A 17,897-nucleotide genomic window follows, 5' to 3' on the forward strand; every position below is an offset into this window, starting at 1 on the left:
GAATCGACTTGAATGAATGGTGATTTTATACATTCGCGGTTCTCTCGTTTTTTGGCTCTAGAAAATCGTAAAATCGTCCGATTTCCATGAATTTTTGTAATTCTTCGTTTTACGGCGGATTTTTGCAAATAAATATGGGAAATATCTAACCTGGAGATTTCATATAGTTTAATGACTTTAAATGTGGTCACAAATGTACTTTTTGAGATATAATCGTTCATAACTTTTTTACAAAGCATCAAACGTAGTTCATATATTTTTTTGTTAATCTACACAAAAAACGGAACATTTTGGGGAAAAAAATTGAAAAATATTTGTTTATTCATTTTTTATCTCACTTAAAGATTTCATTTGGTTTTCTGACTATAAATGTTATTATAAACGTTCTAGAAAATCGAAAAATCATCCGATATCTATGAATTTTTTAAAAAATCTTCGTTTTTACAGCGAATTTATGTGAAAAAATATCGGAAATATTGCGCTTGAATGTTTTTTATGATTTTATGACTTTAAATGTGGTCATAGATGCACTTCTTGAAATATAATCGTTCATAACTTTTGTGCCAAGCATCAAACGAAGTTTATAAGTTGTTTTGTTAATATTTTGAAAAATAAAAATCACATAATAATGTTTATTTATTAATTTTCTACTTCTTTGGTCTACAAAAAAATGAATATTTACAAAAAAAATTATGTACAACTGATGATTCTTGAATGTTATAACTTAAAATAATATTTATGACTTCGAAATTTGATATTTTCATGTTTAATAACATAAAAGTATAATTTATCCGTATTTTAAACAAAAAATAGGTAAAATTTTCAATGAATGATCTTAAAATGACAAAAATAAAGGTAATTAACTGTGTATTACATTAAAAAAAATATCGAAAAAATCTTGTCACAAAAAAAATTACGCAATCTTTGACAGTGATTGCTATATCTGCAATATATCTTGGCATATTTTCCTCTTTGCATCCGAATCTTGGAATACTGGCTCCCGCTGTTCTCCAAATTCTCTCAATATATTGAGTATGAGCACAACTATCCGGGTCAACAAAATTATTGTGTGGTTCACTGTTAAATTTTTAACCACCGAAATATTTATAAACAAGTTGATAAATTTTCCAGAACAGTAAGTACATTCGTATCCATAAATTTTTGTTGCAAAAAATCCAGAAAAAATATTTGAAATGGAAAATTGATAATTACCTTCATCATTTAAGCAATCATAAGCGTGAATAAGTGCATTTTCATAAACATTTAAAGCCCTGAAACCAATATAAGCTTTTATTTTTTTTATTCCCATAATTTTTTTTCGTAAATCCGCCGTTAAACCGAAAATTTTAAAAAATATTCATCGAAATCGGATGAACGAGGGGACTACGAAAGTATAAAATTACCGAATGAATTTTTATGTATACATTTAAGCATTCATTTTGTGTATGGATTCATTCAATGCATTTAGTTTTTTTTGTACGCTGTGTTTTGATATTGTATGTATCGCATTTACATCAATATGGAGCATATTATATTCAGATATAGTTACGTGCATAGGATTTCGTTTATTTCTCAACATTTTAGTTTGAGTGTATTATATTAAGTGTGTTTCGTTATTTTGACATTATAATTTTTTTGTACGGTGTCTTTTGATATTTCAGGTGTCGCATTTCAGTGAATATTAAGTGTATTATATTCACATATAAATTACGTGCATAAAACAATACCACGTCTTCGTGGACGAGGAGGAAATATTGTTCGACGGTCTCGGAATTCACAATTACTCCAGAACCGTCGGTTAAATAGATCGGCAGAAGACGATGAAAATTTAAGAAGCCTACAATCAGACGTGCCAATGAAAGTCGAGAGCAACGCAACGAACGCCTTCGAGCTAATGCATTGAGACATAAGGCGGGTTTACACGTTACGATAAATCGTAACAACTTGTCTGAACGATAAGTCGTTGCATGCAAGTCGGTGTGTGTAAACCGCAAGTCGTTACGACTTGTCTGAGTTGGAGCCAGGTTGGAAGGTTGGTGCAAATTTCCACAAACTTCTCGGGTTTGCAACGACAAGTCGGAGGGCTTCATCGACAAGTCGGAACGTGTAAACGGTGACTCCGTCAAATCGGTCACCTCAGTTCTATTTTTGGAGCGAAGTACCTCAGTTCTGCCGTTGTGAAGCCATCTAGACAGTGTAGTAAATTTTGTATTTTCTGGTTTTGAGTGAAAGTTTTTGTTGTTAATCAGTTTTTATTATAAGTTTGCTTCGGTGAAATGTCGGACCTACGTCAAGCCTCTCGGGAGTTCCTGTTAGAGTTCATTGAATTGTACCGAAACTCTACATGCTTGTGGCAAACCAAAAGCAAGGATTATTCTGACAGAAACAAGAAGGACTTAGCCTACGCCGAGTTAGTGAAAAAATATCAAGAGATCGACCCAAAAGCAGACAGATCTACAGTTGTCAAAAAAATCAACTCATTTAGAACAGTATATAAAAGGGAACAAAACAAAATAAACAACTCCCTGAAATCCGGAGCAGATAGTGATGAAGTTTATAAACCAAATCTGTGGTATTTCGAACATCTCCATTTCTTGAATGACGTCGAACCAGCAAGGATTTCCAAAAACACATTCGATGAAACCGAAGAAGGAAACATAAATGTCATCCTCAAGTAGTTCCTGTAATCAGCAGGTTCATTGCTCAATTCTTTTAACAATTCCATATGAGATAACCTCTTCTTTAGTAGCCAATGACGACTCCACTTACTTCTTGGTTTTCTTTTCCTCTTCACACTTGTTGCAAGGCAAGTTATGTACATATACCATAACAGTAATTCCTCCATTGCTGGAAAGCACTTCACAATTCACCTCACACAGGAGAAAATACTGACTGACTTGAACGACAAGTCGGTACGTGTAAACGGACATGCGATATTCGACAAATCATTACAACTTGTCAACGACGATTTGTCGTTCAATTTGTCGTAGGGTGTAAACCCGCCAATAGAATGGCCCGTCTACGCGTCAAAGACATATTCAGAATACGTGAACAACAGCGTATGCAAGTGTATCGCGCATTGACACGTGCATCATTTCTTCGCCTTGCGTTTGAATTTGAGTCGGACATCGAGTCACATTCACAAATTGTAATCGGTGCTATGAACAACCAATGCCAACACTGTCATGCACTTAAATACAAAGACGAATCTGCCGGTTTCTGCTGCGCATCTGGAAAAGTTGTATTGCAACCATTGAATTAGCCGACATAACCATTGAATCCACTATTGGCTGGAGCTACGAGTACATCTCAATCTAAATTGTTTTTACGTAAAATTTGCAAATTCAATTCGTGCTTTCAATCGTTCAGAATGAGGACGGTCACAATTTTCAATCAACGCTTAAAATTCCGGGTCAAGGGTATCATCAAAATCGTTCTTTAATACCGATACCTGATAACGATCCGAAATTTCTGCAAATCTACGTCATTGGTGATGAGGAGCAGCGAATAAACGCACGCTACCAGTACAACCATATCGAGCAGATGGAGGAGCGAGAAATTGTGAATATTTTAGAACCGCTTTTACGAAATCACAACCAGTTGCTCAATAGACTGCTAAACATCACCAAAGCAGAGAAAGTACCATCTGGTATTATATAATGCACCGATCATTAATGAAGTTGCAGTTGTTATGGTTGGTGATGCATTTGAACGTTGAGATATACGAATCCAACGCAGATATAACACAGTGCATACGATTGAAGACAGTCATCAAGACAAGGTAAAACAATGTCGATTTGTGGGATATATTTAGGAAATCAGGTCTTTTCACATGGCCAATTATATGTGGAGTGTTCTCGCGTTGGAAAACCGTCAAGTTTATTCATTTATACTCATCAGGAATTGACTAAAATATTGTTCATCAACTCGCATTATTGATTATAACGAATTGATTTTAGAAAGTTGATGTTATTTCAAAATAAAGAATAACAAAATTATTAGATAATTTGTCTTATTTCTTACTTTGTATAATATCCTAATCGCTTCGTATATCATGCAGGACAACGTCTGTCGGGTTCGCTAGTTATTATTTATAGATTTAAAAAAGTCGTTTACTAGGGTTTATCAGTTGTCCAGGCATTTGCTTTTATACGACAAAATCTTTCTCTTCCATTTTTTCAATTAACGGGATGTTGAACAATGAAATTCGATGCCAGATGCAGGCAAAAAGTATTAGATTAAATTTTTGAAGACTCCATAATATACATCTGTTTGACAAGCACCAATTTCCAGTTCCAAACGAATCAATATTGCCTTAAATGTTTTTTTTTTCAAATGTAACCGAAACCGTATTTATTTTTAAATTTTGATATCGTTATGACAGTAGGGATTGGGTTCACCATATTTTGTATTCATTTTGCAAATGAAAATATTATAATTTCAATTTCCATTAAAAATTGAATATATTCGGTACTAATTAATTTATTACTCTTATTAATTTATAACTAATCTAACTTAATTTTGTTTCACGTAGAGTTATCAATCTGCAATCTGCAATAGAGCAATCTGAATCATATCTTATATTAGAATTTAGTATTTTAGCTAATATGTTTAATTTGGCCTTTTAGGATTCCATTTTTCCATGATTTCTTCTTCTTCCGATATATTTTGTCACCACACACAAGCGCGCGAGTGAGAAAGCCCGTCCATGGATAAATCCACGGAGGGATGTGAAGCAGGACATTCCACCACCCCCTGTCATTCCGATAGGTCCTCATCGTATTTCGGAAGATCTTCTCTTCTTGTGAACGGTTAACCCTTATCGTCGCGGTTGTTTGGTCGTCGTAACGTGTATGTTTTCGCTGTCTTGGGTAAAGCCTTTCCAAACTTCTTCGAGAAAAAAAGATTTGATCCAAGTGGTCCTTCGCCTTCTGTAAAGATGTCCTCGATGTATAACTTGGCACTTGCTGTTAAAGTACGGAGTTACAGTGTCGGGAGGTTATATCGGGTATAACCTAGGATCCTATATTTTTTTTGGATTTCCATCTTTTACAATCTGTACAGTTTAAATTGTATTATTCCATGCATTTCACACTACTTTAAAAAACTTCTGCCTTTCTTCATAGATATTTTTCGTTTTTCCCCAAACAATCCATGATTTTTGTTTTTTTTTTGATTTTTTTTTAAATCCTTGTACTCTCTTTCTCAATTTTTGATTGTAAATCTTCTGAATTTAATATTGCATTATTAAATTTGAACCATAATTTCCCTACGATCTCATTTTTGTTGTTAATGTTTAATATTTGACCTTTATCTGTTTTTTTCTAAATTCGTAACACCTAATTCTTTTTATTTATTATTTTTCTTTTACAGTTTCATTTATTCTCAATGTTTTCTTTTTTTCATTCTTTTACAGGAGAAAATGAACGCTTCCAATTTTCGGACCTTTGTCAATTTCTTCACAAAGGTTTATTATTCTGTTGCCTTTTGTATTTTTTGTCAGTTCTCTTCGGCAGTGTTCATAACGCTGCTTTTACTTCCATTCTCCTACGTAAGTCTACCAATCTTATCACTCGAAGCTTATCCTTTCATCATAGTTCATTATTCCGATTTCTTTCTTTTTTTCATGTTATTCCGATGTAGTTCATATTCCTATTAATTCCCCTCCCTTATTATTTTTCTGGTCATCTTATCTTTCGTGTTTATATTTACCCACGGTTCTCTTCGTGTGTAGTGTTATCTTCGTTCTTTCCTTAGAATTTTTTCATCGTTGTCCATTTTTTCCTTCTTTTTGTTGCTATCTGTGTTTACCGTGTGTCTAATGTCATTTTTCTTTCCTTTCCTTCTCGTGTTCCTTTCCATAGCCTGTAATCGCTTTTGGTTCATCAGTTTTCCTAGATTTCTCTTTTTATTCTATGTTCTTTGTTATTTTTAAGCTATTTTATCATTATAAGGGATGGTCTTCATAAGAGGGGTATCACGAAAATCAATCCCTTTTCTATTACGAAGATTATGTAACTGGTATCATGTTGTCAGAAATAAATGTAATTGTTGCTGTATTTTTGATTGAACAATTTAAAAGTTTATTAAATAAAATTTATTGTTTTGACAGGTTGTTTAGGACATGGACGATATTGTGGAGGAAAAGTGTCAAGTGGATCCTCTAGCGCCATCTCCTGATCAACAAACCGGAGGTGGTGTTGCATCATCGGTAGGCGTCTCTAATTCCCAGCCTCATCTGGTGACAGCAACTAACATTGTACAGCTGACTTTACCTTCCCATACGCAAGCACAGGTAGGGGTCCTTTCGCCCCTCCCGTGCCACTTTGCTTTCTCATTTACATAAGTGTCTATAAAATATAAAAATCATCGCACGCAAAATTTCATAGTTATTAAAAAAATTTTTCATTATAAATATGCAATGCAGGTTTTTTACTAAATGCGACATTTCACAATACCCTAAGCGGTGATCGAATAAAGTATTCCCTTCAATTCAAACAAAAATAGTTTTATAATGTACGAGGGATAGTCGTTAAGTAAGTTCAGTTCCAAAGAACCGGTACAGATGCAACGAAAAATTTATTTCACAAAACTTCTACACTACTTTTAGATGGAGCTTCTGTTATTTTACTGCTATTTATCGTAGCATTACTATACAGAGGATAGTAGAAAATTTCCCAGCCCTGTATTTCTGTCCTATTACCTTGAAAGAAAATAACAACTGGCGTGTGACTCCTCGGCGTTTATTCTGTTTATCAGTTTAAATCTCACTCTGTTCAAAAAAGAAAAAAGTTGGGATTGCCTCCTTCTTATCGATTTTCATTTGGTTTCACTCACACTTTATCCCCGTTTCATTTGCTATATTGCATTCAAAAAACAGGTGGAATTACACTTAGAACAGGGTTTTTAAACAATTGAGTATATTGAATAAGCGAAGTCAAAATGGCGACAAATCGTTGTGTAAAGTAGGGTGAATAAGTCCAGATACTCGGATGTAAATTAGGACAAACCTACCCCTCTATTCTAAGTCATCCCACCCGTTATCAAATATAGGGTCATCACCTTCTCAAAAGGCTGTTGTCTTTTCGAGCAGTCAATTCTCGGATACTGCTAATACAATCGTCGATTAAGACCTACCAACACCGCTTATATCAATATAGACCTAAAACAGAGTTGGAGCCAAGCCCGATACTTGTTTCGCACCATCGAATCAGGCAATACCCTTGCTAAAAAAACCTTTTTCGCCCCCAGGTTACTACTAGACGGTTTCTTCAATAAAAATTTCCTTATGCACCTATTCCAGCGGGTTTGGAAGAAACTCGACACACGTCGGTAGTTACAGATTTTCTTGTAACCTGGTGATCTCGTTCATCAGTGAAATGGCCGACGACAGGGAGTAATAATCCACCCAAAAGCTGTTTGGTTCGTCGAGCTATTTGGTTTTATTGTAATTTTCTTCTTTCAAAGCTAAAATAATCTTGTCTTGCAGAGGAAATTTTTTCCTATATCAGGGCCATTTCCATTACAAATCCAACAAACTATATCGAACAAGGGAGTCACTCGGTGTTAAATTGTCATTTTACTGTTCGGGATACAAAATTACATTCGATTTAAGTCGGTTGTAGGTTTCAAGTTATGTTTCTTATCTATATGTTACATTGATGTTTCAGAGCAGTTGTTGTGATATATTATTGGTTCATATAGTAGTTTTGTAGTACTAACAATTCATTTGAAACACTGCCTGTAGCTAAAATTTTAATCGTTTTCTAAGCAATTTGGGTTTTCAATTCATTTTTATGTTTTTAACAAATTTCTTCCACATAATTTGTGGATGAATAGATCTATAAAATTTTAGAACAATTTTCGTAGTGTAGGTGAAAAGCTTCGGTAGATGACTCCCTGATACCATAGTGTTTGCATTTTGTTTTTAGATTGATTTACTTGGCAATATACATTTTATTACATATTCGCAGGTTCAAAGTGTTATTCAACCAAATCAACAATCTGTAATACAAACTGCAGCTAATTTACAACCTATGTTGAGTAAAGGGAACGTAATATTGGTTAGCAGCAAACCCAATTCAGTTATCCAAACGACGCAAGGAAATTTACAGACGTTACGAGTAAGTATTATAATTTAATAAAAAAATATTCATATATCAAATATCAATTAGAATTTTAAGATAGGTTAAGTTACTTAAACCACACGAACGCGAGTCTATATCCAGTGCAACTTCCCGAACAGCCGGTCCTGTCTAATATGCTAAATTTTGGCGGATCCAGTTTTTATTTCCGTAACATCTGTTTACCTATTTTTTGTAACCTGTCTACATTGGTTTTGTGACTGTTTACGGTAAATTAAATATTTCCAGGAATCGGAGTTTCTAGAATGTGATTATAATGTATAAACGAGACTTTAACAGCCCTAGAAGTATTTAAATAAAATAGGGAATAGTGTCGTGATAAGAGTTAGTGAATAGTTTAGTGTTTAATTGTTAGTGAATAGATAATGTATATAATCAGTACTGGTTAAAAGTTTTTGCCATTTTTAAATAAATTGTACAACAAAATACTCGTTTCATTTCAAATTTCACATATTTCTTTATTAGTTTTCTTATCAGGCTTCTGTCTTTTCCAAATTCAAGTTGACAATGCTGGTTCTCTCGTCAAATTAGAGATTTTCAGAAATCGAAGATTCCAGAATGTGTTGATAGTGTATAAACGAGGTTTTAACAGCGCTAGAAGTAAGTAAACAATTTTATGTCATAGTAAACACATCGTGATGTGAAAACTAAACCAAACGGCGTATTTTAATAAAATAGTGAATAGTTTCGTGATAAGGGTTAGTGAATAGTTTAGTGTTTGATTCTTAGTGAATAGATTATGTATAAAATCAGTACTGATTAAAAGTTTTTACCCTTTTCAAATAAATTGTACAACAAAATCTCGTTTCATTTCAAATTTCACATATTTCTCTATTCATTTTCTCATCAGGCCTCTGTCTTTTCAAAATTCAAGTTGGCAATGCTGGTTCTCTCGGCAAATTATAGATTTCCAGAAATCGAAGATTCTAGAATGTGATGATAGTGTATTATCGAGGCTCTAACAGCCCTAGAAGTAAGTAAACAATTTGATGTCATAGTGAACACATTGTGATAGTGAAGAATAAACCAAACGGCGTATTTTAATAAAATAGTGAATAGTTTCGTGATAAGGGTTAGTGAATAGTTTAGTGTTTGAGTGTTAGTGAATAGATGAAGTATAAATACAGTACTTCTCAAAAGTTTTTGCCGTTTTCAAATAAATTGTACAACAAAATACTCGTTTCATTTCAAATTTTATATACTTCTTTATTAATTTTCTCATCGGGCCTCTGTCTTTTCTAAATTTTTAACGGTGTATTTAAAAAAAATAATGATAAGTGATAGTGAATAGTTTAGTGATAAGGGTTAGTGAATAGTTATGCTTAAGTCTTCTAAGCAACTAACTAAGTCTCGCTCACTTTTCGTCTATTTTTTATATTGTATGACCCTACAATGGGTTCGTCGCGATGTTGTCCATACATTACTTGGGTACTTAGTTAAAGTTAAAAGAATAGAGATGGGAGAAAACGATAACTTGGTTAAAAAGAAATTTAAATTTGAAAAAATATAGTTGAGAGTTTACAGTGCGCAGATTTCTAATCACGAAAGTTGAATTACAAATTCAATTTCTATTTTTTTTTTCTCTCATCTATTTGCAGGTAGTAGAAGCAGGTAGTGACGATAGTTTTTCAGAAGAAGAATCTCCAAAAAAACGCAGGGATCTGTTGACGCGGCGGCCATCGTATAGGAAAATCTTAAATGATCTTGGAGGGGGTGAGATAGCTGGTATGTTTTTATATGCATGCCTTAGCAATTTCTTGACGTTAAAAGTTCTTTCAATTTTTTAGTTATGGAATTTTAAAAAAATTTTAGTATATATTCAAATTCTTTACAGTATATATTTTTGAGGTATAGTTATAATTTTGTTTTTTAAGTTTCTATTATAATTGCATGATTTTATTCTAAATAACACTAAATTGAAAAGCTTCATATTCTATTTTAAACAGATCTCCAACACTCAATTTGAGTGTGTAGTACCTAAAGAGGCCTGAAATATGAAAAATAATAGTGCAAAATGAAAGATTCAGACTAGATCATGCAAATAAAGGAAATCCAAGTGCAAGAAGTAAGCTGATTCGTTCGTCAAACAGGGATCAACAAAACCACCATTGGATCCGGAACCAATTTTTGGTGGCAGCCATCACATCTTTGAGAAGTCTGTTCGCAAGACTGTATCTGTGGAGATGGACGGAAACATCTGGTTCGAGATGAGCTAAAGGGCATTTAAATGGGTCTTTTGTCTGTCTTACCTCCTCTAATACAGCCGCAAAATTCGACTGGTGACTAGGAATACGCTCAACTAAGATGTAATCTCTATGGTAAAGGTATCACGGCCGACCCGGAGTGCCTTTGGTGCACGTAGAAGGAAGAAACAGCAGACCACGTCATTAGATTTTCAAGGGCATCAGCCTTTGATCTTAACTATGAAAGAAAAAAGCAATATCCGATATGAAATAGAATATAGTAAACCATAGTAACAGTAGTGAACGTGCGATTGCATAATCTCCAGCAAAAGCAAAAATAATGTCTCTAAATATTAAGAAATATAGAAGGAAGGTTACGATGATGCAACTTCTATACAAGGCTTATGTCAAAAACCATTCAGAAGCAGAAGTAACAAAGAGTCTGAGTGACAAATTTCCGCAAAATGAGATCTTTGTAGTGACAAGTATCATCAACAATATCTTATCAAACGGGCAAAGTGCTAGGACTTCAAATGCAGTCAAAAATCAGGCAGGTAGATAGTGCTTTTTACGTCATGGGTCAACCTCCAAGGGCCGAGACAGGCAAAAACTCTTCTGGGAAACTATAATCAGAGTAGATCTGCTGAATGTATCAAAAGAAATAAGAACAATCTACGAATACTATCAGGAGTTGTTAGACCTAGCAGATAATGCGGCGCACAGGACGAAACCTCTATCCACATTCTGTCGAAGTGTGAAACAATAAGGAACTCCAGAGCAGTACACCTGGAAGCATTTGAAATAGAAGACGAAGATCTCTGGAAATTAAAGCCATCCCATATTCTAGACTTTTTAAAAGGAGTGGGATTGATGGATCAGCTGTAAAAACTGCGCTTTCAAGTGTTTACAGCTCCAGGACATAATAGATCCTTTATATAAATAGATAAACTTCAAAACGGATTTAGGAAGTCGCAATGGATGGTTGGAGATGGTAACATTGCGGTTGCTTGTAAATCCACTTTTATGAACACTTTTGATGTGACAAAAAACATTTGGAAATTATTATGCAAAAAAAGAAAGTGGCGAAATAATTAACAAAGATATGAGTAATCATTCAGCTTTTGCAACATTAACTCATGATAATAAAAGTTTGTTATTGAGCACATTAAAAGATACCTGGAGATCAGTCTCATTATTCCCGCCCCAAAAGAACAAAGGAGACCAGAATCTAAACCGTCTTCATATAGCATGTATACAGAAATATCCTTACAGAAAAGTGTCCAAAGAATGTTTTATTTAGAGCCCGTAGAAGTGACACTGGACGTAAAAATAATTCGTTAAATTGAGAGTTAAAAGCGCAGACTGAAAGAAGTTTGAGTTGGACTTGCACCATCGGAAGGCAGAAACAGTTACCGTACTTGATGATCTTCCATCACTTCAGCCAGATTCGATGCTGTAACTTTGGAAACAGCTTTGTAGATAACAAACAAACATACACGTATTGCTGACGTAAAGAAGTAGCAAGACGTAGATTGTGTCTTGGTTATTGCGCGTCATAAACATGAGCATTACACATAAAAGAAATATTGTTATTAGGAATTACAAGCGTACCGTTCAGAATAAAAACAGAATTATTATGGAGTTGTGGACTCTTTGACATCATTGAACATAGATATTTGGTGGTAATAGCTTCTTTCAGTGCGCTAGGGATTTCGCCATCATCGAAAAAAGGGTCCTCCTATAGTATCAGTAGACTTAATGTAATATTATTAAGAACACATACAAACCGAAACCAAAAAGTTCTTTGATCTACAAACGGCAACCGACAAGACATTAAATCTTTTATTCTTATTCTTTCTTCCATAATAGGTCTATTGACTGTTCTGTCACTACTACTTTTCAATATTGTCATACAAAATGACTTCAGGTAGAAAATATTAGATGATATATTGATGAAGATTGTGTTCAAAGAACTGCTACTGTTAACAAATGGCATATAAAGTTGTTGACAACATTGAAGAAGGTTATAAATATGTACTAAGATTCTCTTCGATACTTGTAAATTGGTAAAATGGAAAAATTAAATTGTTCGCATGATTATATGTGTAAAAGTGTGTAACTGAAGATAATATTGAACATGTAGCACAATAATTTTGTGATACAAATATCTGAAAGACACAACTTTTGAAGCAGTGGTTAGTTATGGCCTCGTTCTACTGTTAAATGCTATTTGTGGCGACAGATTTGAGCGTAAACGGCGTCTAAACTTAGGCACGGTAGTCGACAAACAGTGCTAGCATGTAGCCGTGTGATATAACATTCATATCAATTCGACAACTAAGAGCAATGGTTCGAAATGATTAGAGACGCGGCGCAAAGCGTTTGAATGCCGCTTACGGTGTCCACACGTCACCGTGTGAAAGAGACCACTACAGTACATTCCTATCGTAAGCATGGTGATGCGGCGTACGGCGTTACGCTGTACGCGGCCGACGGCGTTTATAGGAGACCATAGTCTAACAATTAGTTACCCTATAAAAAACATTTTAAATCTAAATATTATGCAATAAAGCACTCAAAAAAGCAGTGGCATTTGATATGACACTTTGGAGGCATCTAGTGGCAAACGCGGTTGTCCCTATTGTATTTTAATTATTTTTAAAACGCGCTTCCATATAGCATTATTTTTATACAAAAAGAATATTAAGCTTTTCGTGAGTGTATATTTTAGTATTGTAATGCATGCCAAAAATATATTTTCTTAAACATTGGTAACACAATAGACGACTATTTTGTTATCAATAATGGTATAAACCCATTGTTTTTCCTTCTTAAACATTTTTCATTTTCTTATTTGAAATTTTTCTCACAAAATTTGCATGTCTGGGCTACAAGGATGTTTGATTTTTTTTTTCAAAAACTTCTTACTAAGACACGGTCTATTGTGGTATGGGATTCACACAAAAATCTTAAACAATGGGCTTGTAGAAAAGATTTTTAGTTCTCTAAAAAAATTTTTAATCAAACCCTTCAGTGAATTTCATTACATATATTTCGAATATATATTTTTCAAATTTTTAACAAACTAGATTCTCAAATAGTAACAATTTCAATTGAGTTAATATCAACTTGAGCTAAAATATTTTTATCTTTGAAAATATGTGAAAGGGAATCATGTATACTGCAAGCCCTTTACTTGCAGTGGAGGATACTAAGTATTTACAGCTGATCTATTAATCCCACTTCTCTTAGATAGTTCAAAATGTTGGATGACTCTAGATCCAGAGATCTTCGTCTTCAATTTCATACGCTTCCAGGTATAATGCCCTGGAAATCTGTAGTCTCTTACATTTAGAAAAAATGTTGATAGTCCACTAAGTAGAAGAATATGAATGTAGCACTCTCTATTAAACCTAGCGTCTTCATTGCGCCGACAAGATTCCTAGTAGTATTCATAAATTGTTCTTGCCTATGTTGATGCATATTATAGCTCTCCATCAGTATTATTACCTGTCTCAACACCTGTAGATTGTTCCAATAACCTTCTTTACCTGTGTTTTTTCTATTATTCTGTAGTTAATTTAGAAAAAGGGCTCAGGTCCTATGAAGTGTTTATTTGCCACTACTTTAGCAAGTCTCTCAGCTATATCGTTTCCCTCCACTCCAATTAGCCCGAAATCCATTGGATGGCAACTTCATTCTTCCTAGTTATCTGATTTAACATCCAGACACTCCAGACTAACTTGGATCTTATTATATTGAAGTTTAGATACCTACTTGGCTAGAAGACAAGATGATAAACATCTTCCAGCTATTTAACCCAACCTTTTATAGTATTTGGCTCTGTTCTCTCTGCTGATTTGGAGCCATCCATATACCATTTGATGGTATCTATTTCTGTATGGTGTTTTGTACCAATTTGCTTCTTCAGGTAGATAACATGAATTTCCCACACTTTTAGAAATGTGTATGTTTTGAAAAATGTTAATTACGACAATACCAACTTGAAATATGCGCAACTTTTGTTTATGACCGATGAATACAAAGTTACCATAATTTTTTAAAAGATGCGATGGTATGATAACGTTAACTCTTGGATCTATAAAGTAGCAATTTTTTTAGAGAACGAGTCTTATCAAAAATGTGAACATTGTAATAACTGAATATGAATTTTATGGTGTTCACAGAAGGAAAAATCGAGCAAACTTCATCCGAGGCAGATAGTGAGTTGTCGTCTCACTCTATCCCATACCACACAGGTTAGTTTTTCATTAAAAGTGGATTTTTCGTATTTTTTTGCAAAGAAAAAGAAATGGGATAAACGTAAATACTAATGTTTGTCTCCATTTATTTGATTTTTTCTACATCCTTCTATTAGAACGTAAGTTTTAGCCCATGCACTGTTGTTTTTACTAACATTCGAATTTTATAATTTCTGTTGTGAATTGTGGCCTACGGGCTCCGGACAACATCAAAAAATAAAAATTCTACGTGCCGCCTGTCGGTAGTCAATGACAAATCATTGTTACTATTCTGCCCGGTGTACACCAAAGAAATTCATATCTATCGTTAAACTACAAGGTGTCTCAAAAAAAATCCATCTTTGTATTGTTTAAATCGTGAACGCAGCTATTCGAAGGGACACGAGAGGTATGTCAATCGATAGCCTGTCTCTTGGTAATTTGGTTGCTATGGAGAGAATCTCCGGTGCGTGAGTGTTACAAAAAACGGTAATTCAGCGACTGTAGCGCGCAGAAAATTCTGCAAAATTGGTCGAGAAGTTTGAAGAGACTGGTTAAACTAAAATCTAGCCATCCAGAACTTCTAGACTTATTCGGTTTTTTCGTGACGAACTTGACATCATGCGTTTGATTCTAACGTCTATAGATCATCATTATTTCGCATTTTATACCAAGATGTGTTTACAAGGTTCAGTTGATGTTGGACAAGTGAACAAGCAAAATTTCCGCTACTACAAACATCAGAAATCCCTACATTCGCCTAAAGTGACCATATGGACTGCGATGTCTGCGCGAGGAATCACAGGCCACTACTTTTGTGAAGATAAAAGGAACTTACATTTAAAGATGTTAGACGACTTCTTTGGGTCTGAGCTACAAACCTTTAATAGTTATAACCAAAGAACATACACGCTCAATGCACTAATGCACTCTGCTACGAGTTAGAGAAATTTTTCCTGGAAAATTGATATCTAGGATGGGTGACTGTAAACAGTTTACCTTTAGTCTCTGGAGACGTTAACTTGGTTATCGAAACGTGCGTCAGTTTCAGTAGGATGCCACTTCTTTTCTTTTGTGGTATTAGTTCATCTGTGTCGAGCCAAAAAAGAAAATTGAGTAATTTTCTATGGCTTCACTTGCATTTTTTAAATCAGTTCAAAGATATTCGAATTTTGAATCTGCAAACAGTTATCAGTATCGATAAATCATGGTTACAGAAAGTGAACGTTGAAACAGTAAACTAAATAATGATGTCCAATTAATTTTTATTTCATAATATAATTGAATTAATTATGAAATTTCAACTTCACACGTAACGAAAATAATTGTGATGTGATGTGACGTCAGTACCAGTTAGTAGATTTTACAAATCTTCTAAAAACCGTTGGGAGGACAAAGAGCATTCCAGTTGACAGTTCATAAAATCTTGTAGTTTATCTAACAGCTTTCTTTTAGATTCGAATATCTTTTTCCTAAGTTGCACTTTAACTTATCTTTACTTTAATTAAGAAAATTGTGAATACTGTGAAAAAAATATACAGAAAGGTACAGTGTAATTTTTATTACAGTTTTACCAGCAACGGCTCTCCAAATAACTACAGGGGAAGGTGGACATCAGGGTATACAGACATTAACGATGACTAATGCAACAGCAGGAGGAGCCATTGTACAATATGCTCAAGGACAGGAATTCTTCGTACCAGGTATGAATAAACTATTAGGTTTATAACTTTTTGATTATAAGGTATAGAAAATTTACTTATAGTTTAGAATAAAACTAAAATCAAATTTCTTTCCTATCATGTAGAATATGGAGTATTTGTGACCGATTAATTCAGGAAAAATAATGCAGTTATATTATACATTTGTACCGCCTCTTTTACTCATTAATTAAAATGATGATTCATCTTCAACTCAGTAAATCCACTTGCAAGGGTGACTACCTCAGTCAGCAACAATAGTAAGATGTGCAAATTTGGTTACTTCATTTTTGTTGCAGACCGCCACAAAGGAATCTAACATAATGTAACATCCGACGTCATCGCATACCATATTTTGCCAAGTATTGCCAATGACGCATGCGACATTGCTACAAATCATTGCTAGTTGCGATTTGTTGCCGCGGATCCACAAAGGAAAAAAAGGGCAACTATTCATGCGGTTTCAAACGTATATTTTTGACTCTTAATGCAGTTAGGGAATGGTCAAACGAAAAAACTGTAATATTTATAGAAGTTTATCGAAATAACAAATTTATTTGAAATCGCCAGTTAAGAATAAAACCATCACACGCATCGAGACATAAACCACTCATAAAAACAACCGGACAGTTCCCAAACAACATGATGAAATGGTGTTATTTCGACTGTTTATCTCTTCTACTGGATGTTGATCTACCGCGAGAAGGAATATCTACTGATACGAATGAAAACGACTGTTTTTTCAATCGTCGAATCAGAACTAGATAAACCGCAGATGCAGTTCCTTTGTCCGACATAATAACTATTGTTTATTCTTGACTAGTACTGAATGATGCAGGCAATTTAGTTGCATTGATATAAATGATTTCTTGTATGCTACTTGAGTCGCAACGAACTGGTTTGAGCGACTGGCAACTTCCCAAAAGAATGTTGCATGCTACTTGTTGACAATTGTTGCCGGCTTTGGACAAATGGACAATCGAATAGATCTCAAAAAGCCTGATTACCTCAGTCAGCAACAGTAGCAAGATAGCAAATTTTAATACACCATTGCTTTCTTACAAATATTAATCGACTCAATTTTTGCTATTACTGAAAAAATATTACACTCTTTGTTGGGATTCTTCTTTGTGGCAAACTGTAACAATCGTCAGACAACGACATGACATTTGACCAACCAAATCAAAACTAACCAGCCATTCTGACTGTCTCAGTCAGCAATAGTAGCACGATAGGCAAATTTTGGCACATCATATCTGCCTTTCAGATATAAGTCAATAAAATATCATACTCGCTGTTGTATTTAATTGTTGCTGCAAATTTTAACAAAGAAACCTAAAATTTTCTGACAACCACATGTCACTTGGCTAACCAATTGGAACCCCAACAAACCATGCTGACTGTCACAATCAGTAATAGTAATGAGATAGTCAAATTTTGATACATAATTACTTTCTTTCAATTTTAAATCGACGCAATTTTCACTATTATTTAAAAAATATACTCTTTTTATTACAAACTGTAACAATTTTTAGACAACCACATGACTCTTGGCCAACCGAATGACCCCCAAATAAGCCTTGATGACTGCCTCAGTGGTTAATATTAAATAAAATTATTGTTTTTTAG

The 17,897-nt window shown here is 34.1% G+C and overlaps 1 protein-coding gene across 13 annotated transcripts in view; it reads left to right on the top strand.

Moving 5' to 3' along the window:
- Positions 1–17,897, top strand: part of LOC130891076 (cyclic AMP response element-binding protein B) — a 28,555-nt gene that overhangs the window by 5,358 nt on the left and 5,300 nt on the right. For 2 of the 13 annotated variants that reach the window (XM_057795591.1, XM_057795590.1), the window contains 5 exons: positions 6,113–6,295; positions 7,974–8,123; positions 9,743–9,869; positions 14,515–14,586; positions 16,137–16,271. In XM_057795591.1, the coding sequence (XP_057651574.1) occupies positions 6,125–6,295; positions 7,974–8,123; positions 9,743–9,869; positions 14,515–14,586; positions 16,137–16,271 (655 nt within the window). In that variant the 5' untranslated portion in view covers positions 6,113–6,124. The remainder of the gene's footprint in view (positions 1–6,112; positions 6,296–7,973; positions 8,124–9,742; positions 9,870–14,514; positions 14,587–16,136; positions 16,272–17,897) is intronic. The other 11 variants (XM_057795598.1, XM_057795599.1, XM_057795593.1 and 8 more) reach the window with 7 other exon arrangements.

Source organism: Diorhabda carinulata, chromosome 3, assembly GCF_026250575.1.
Source record: "Diorhabda carinulata isolate Delta chromosome 3, icDioCari1.1, whole genome shotgun sequence".
Taxonomy (NCBI): domain Eukaryota; kingdom Metazoa; phylum Arthropoda; class Insecta; order Coleoptera; family Chrysomelidae; genus Diorhabda; species Diorhabda carinulata.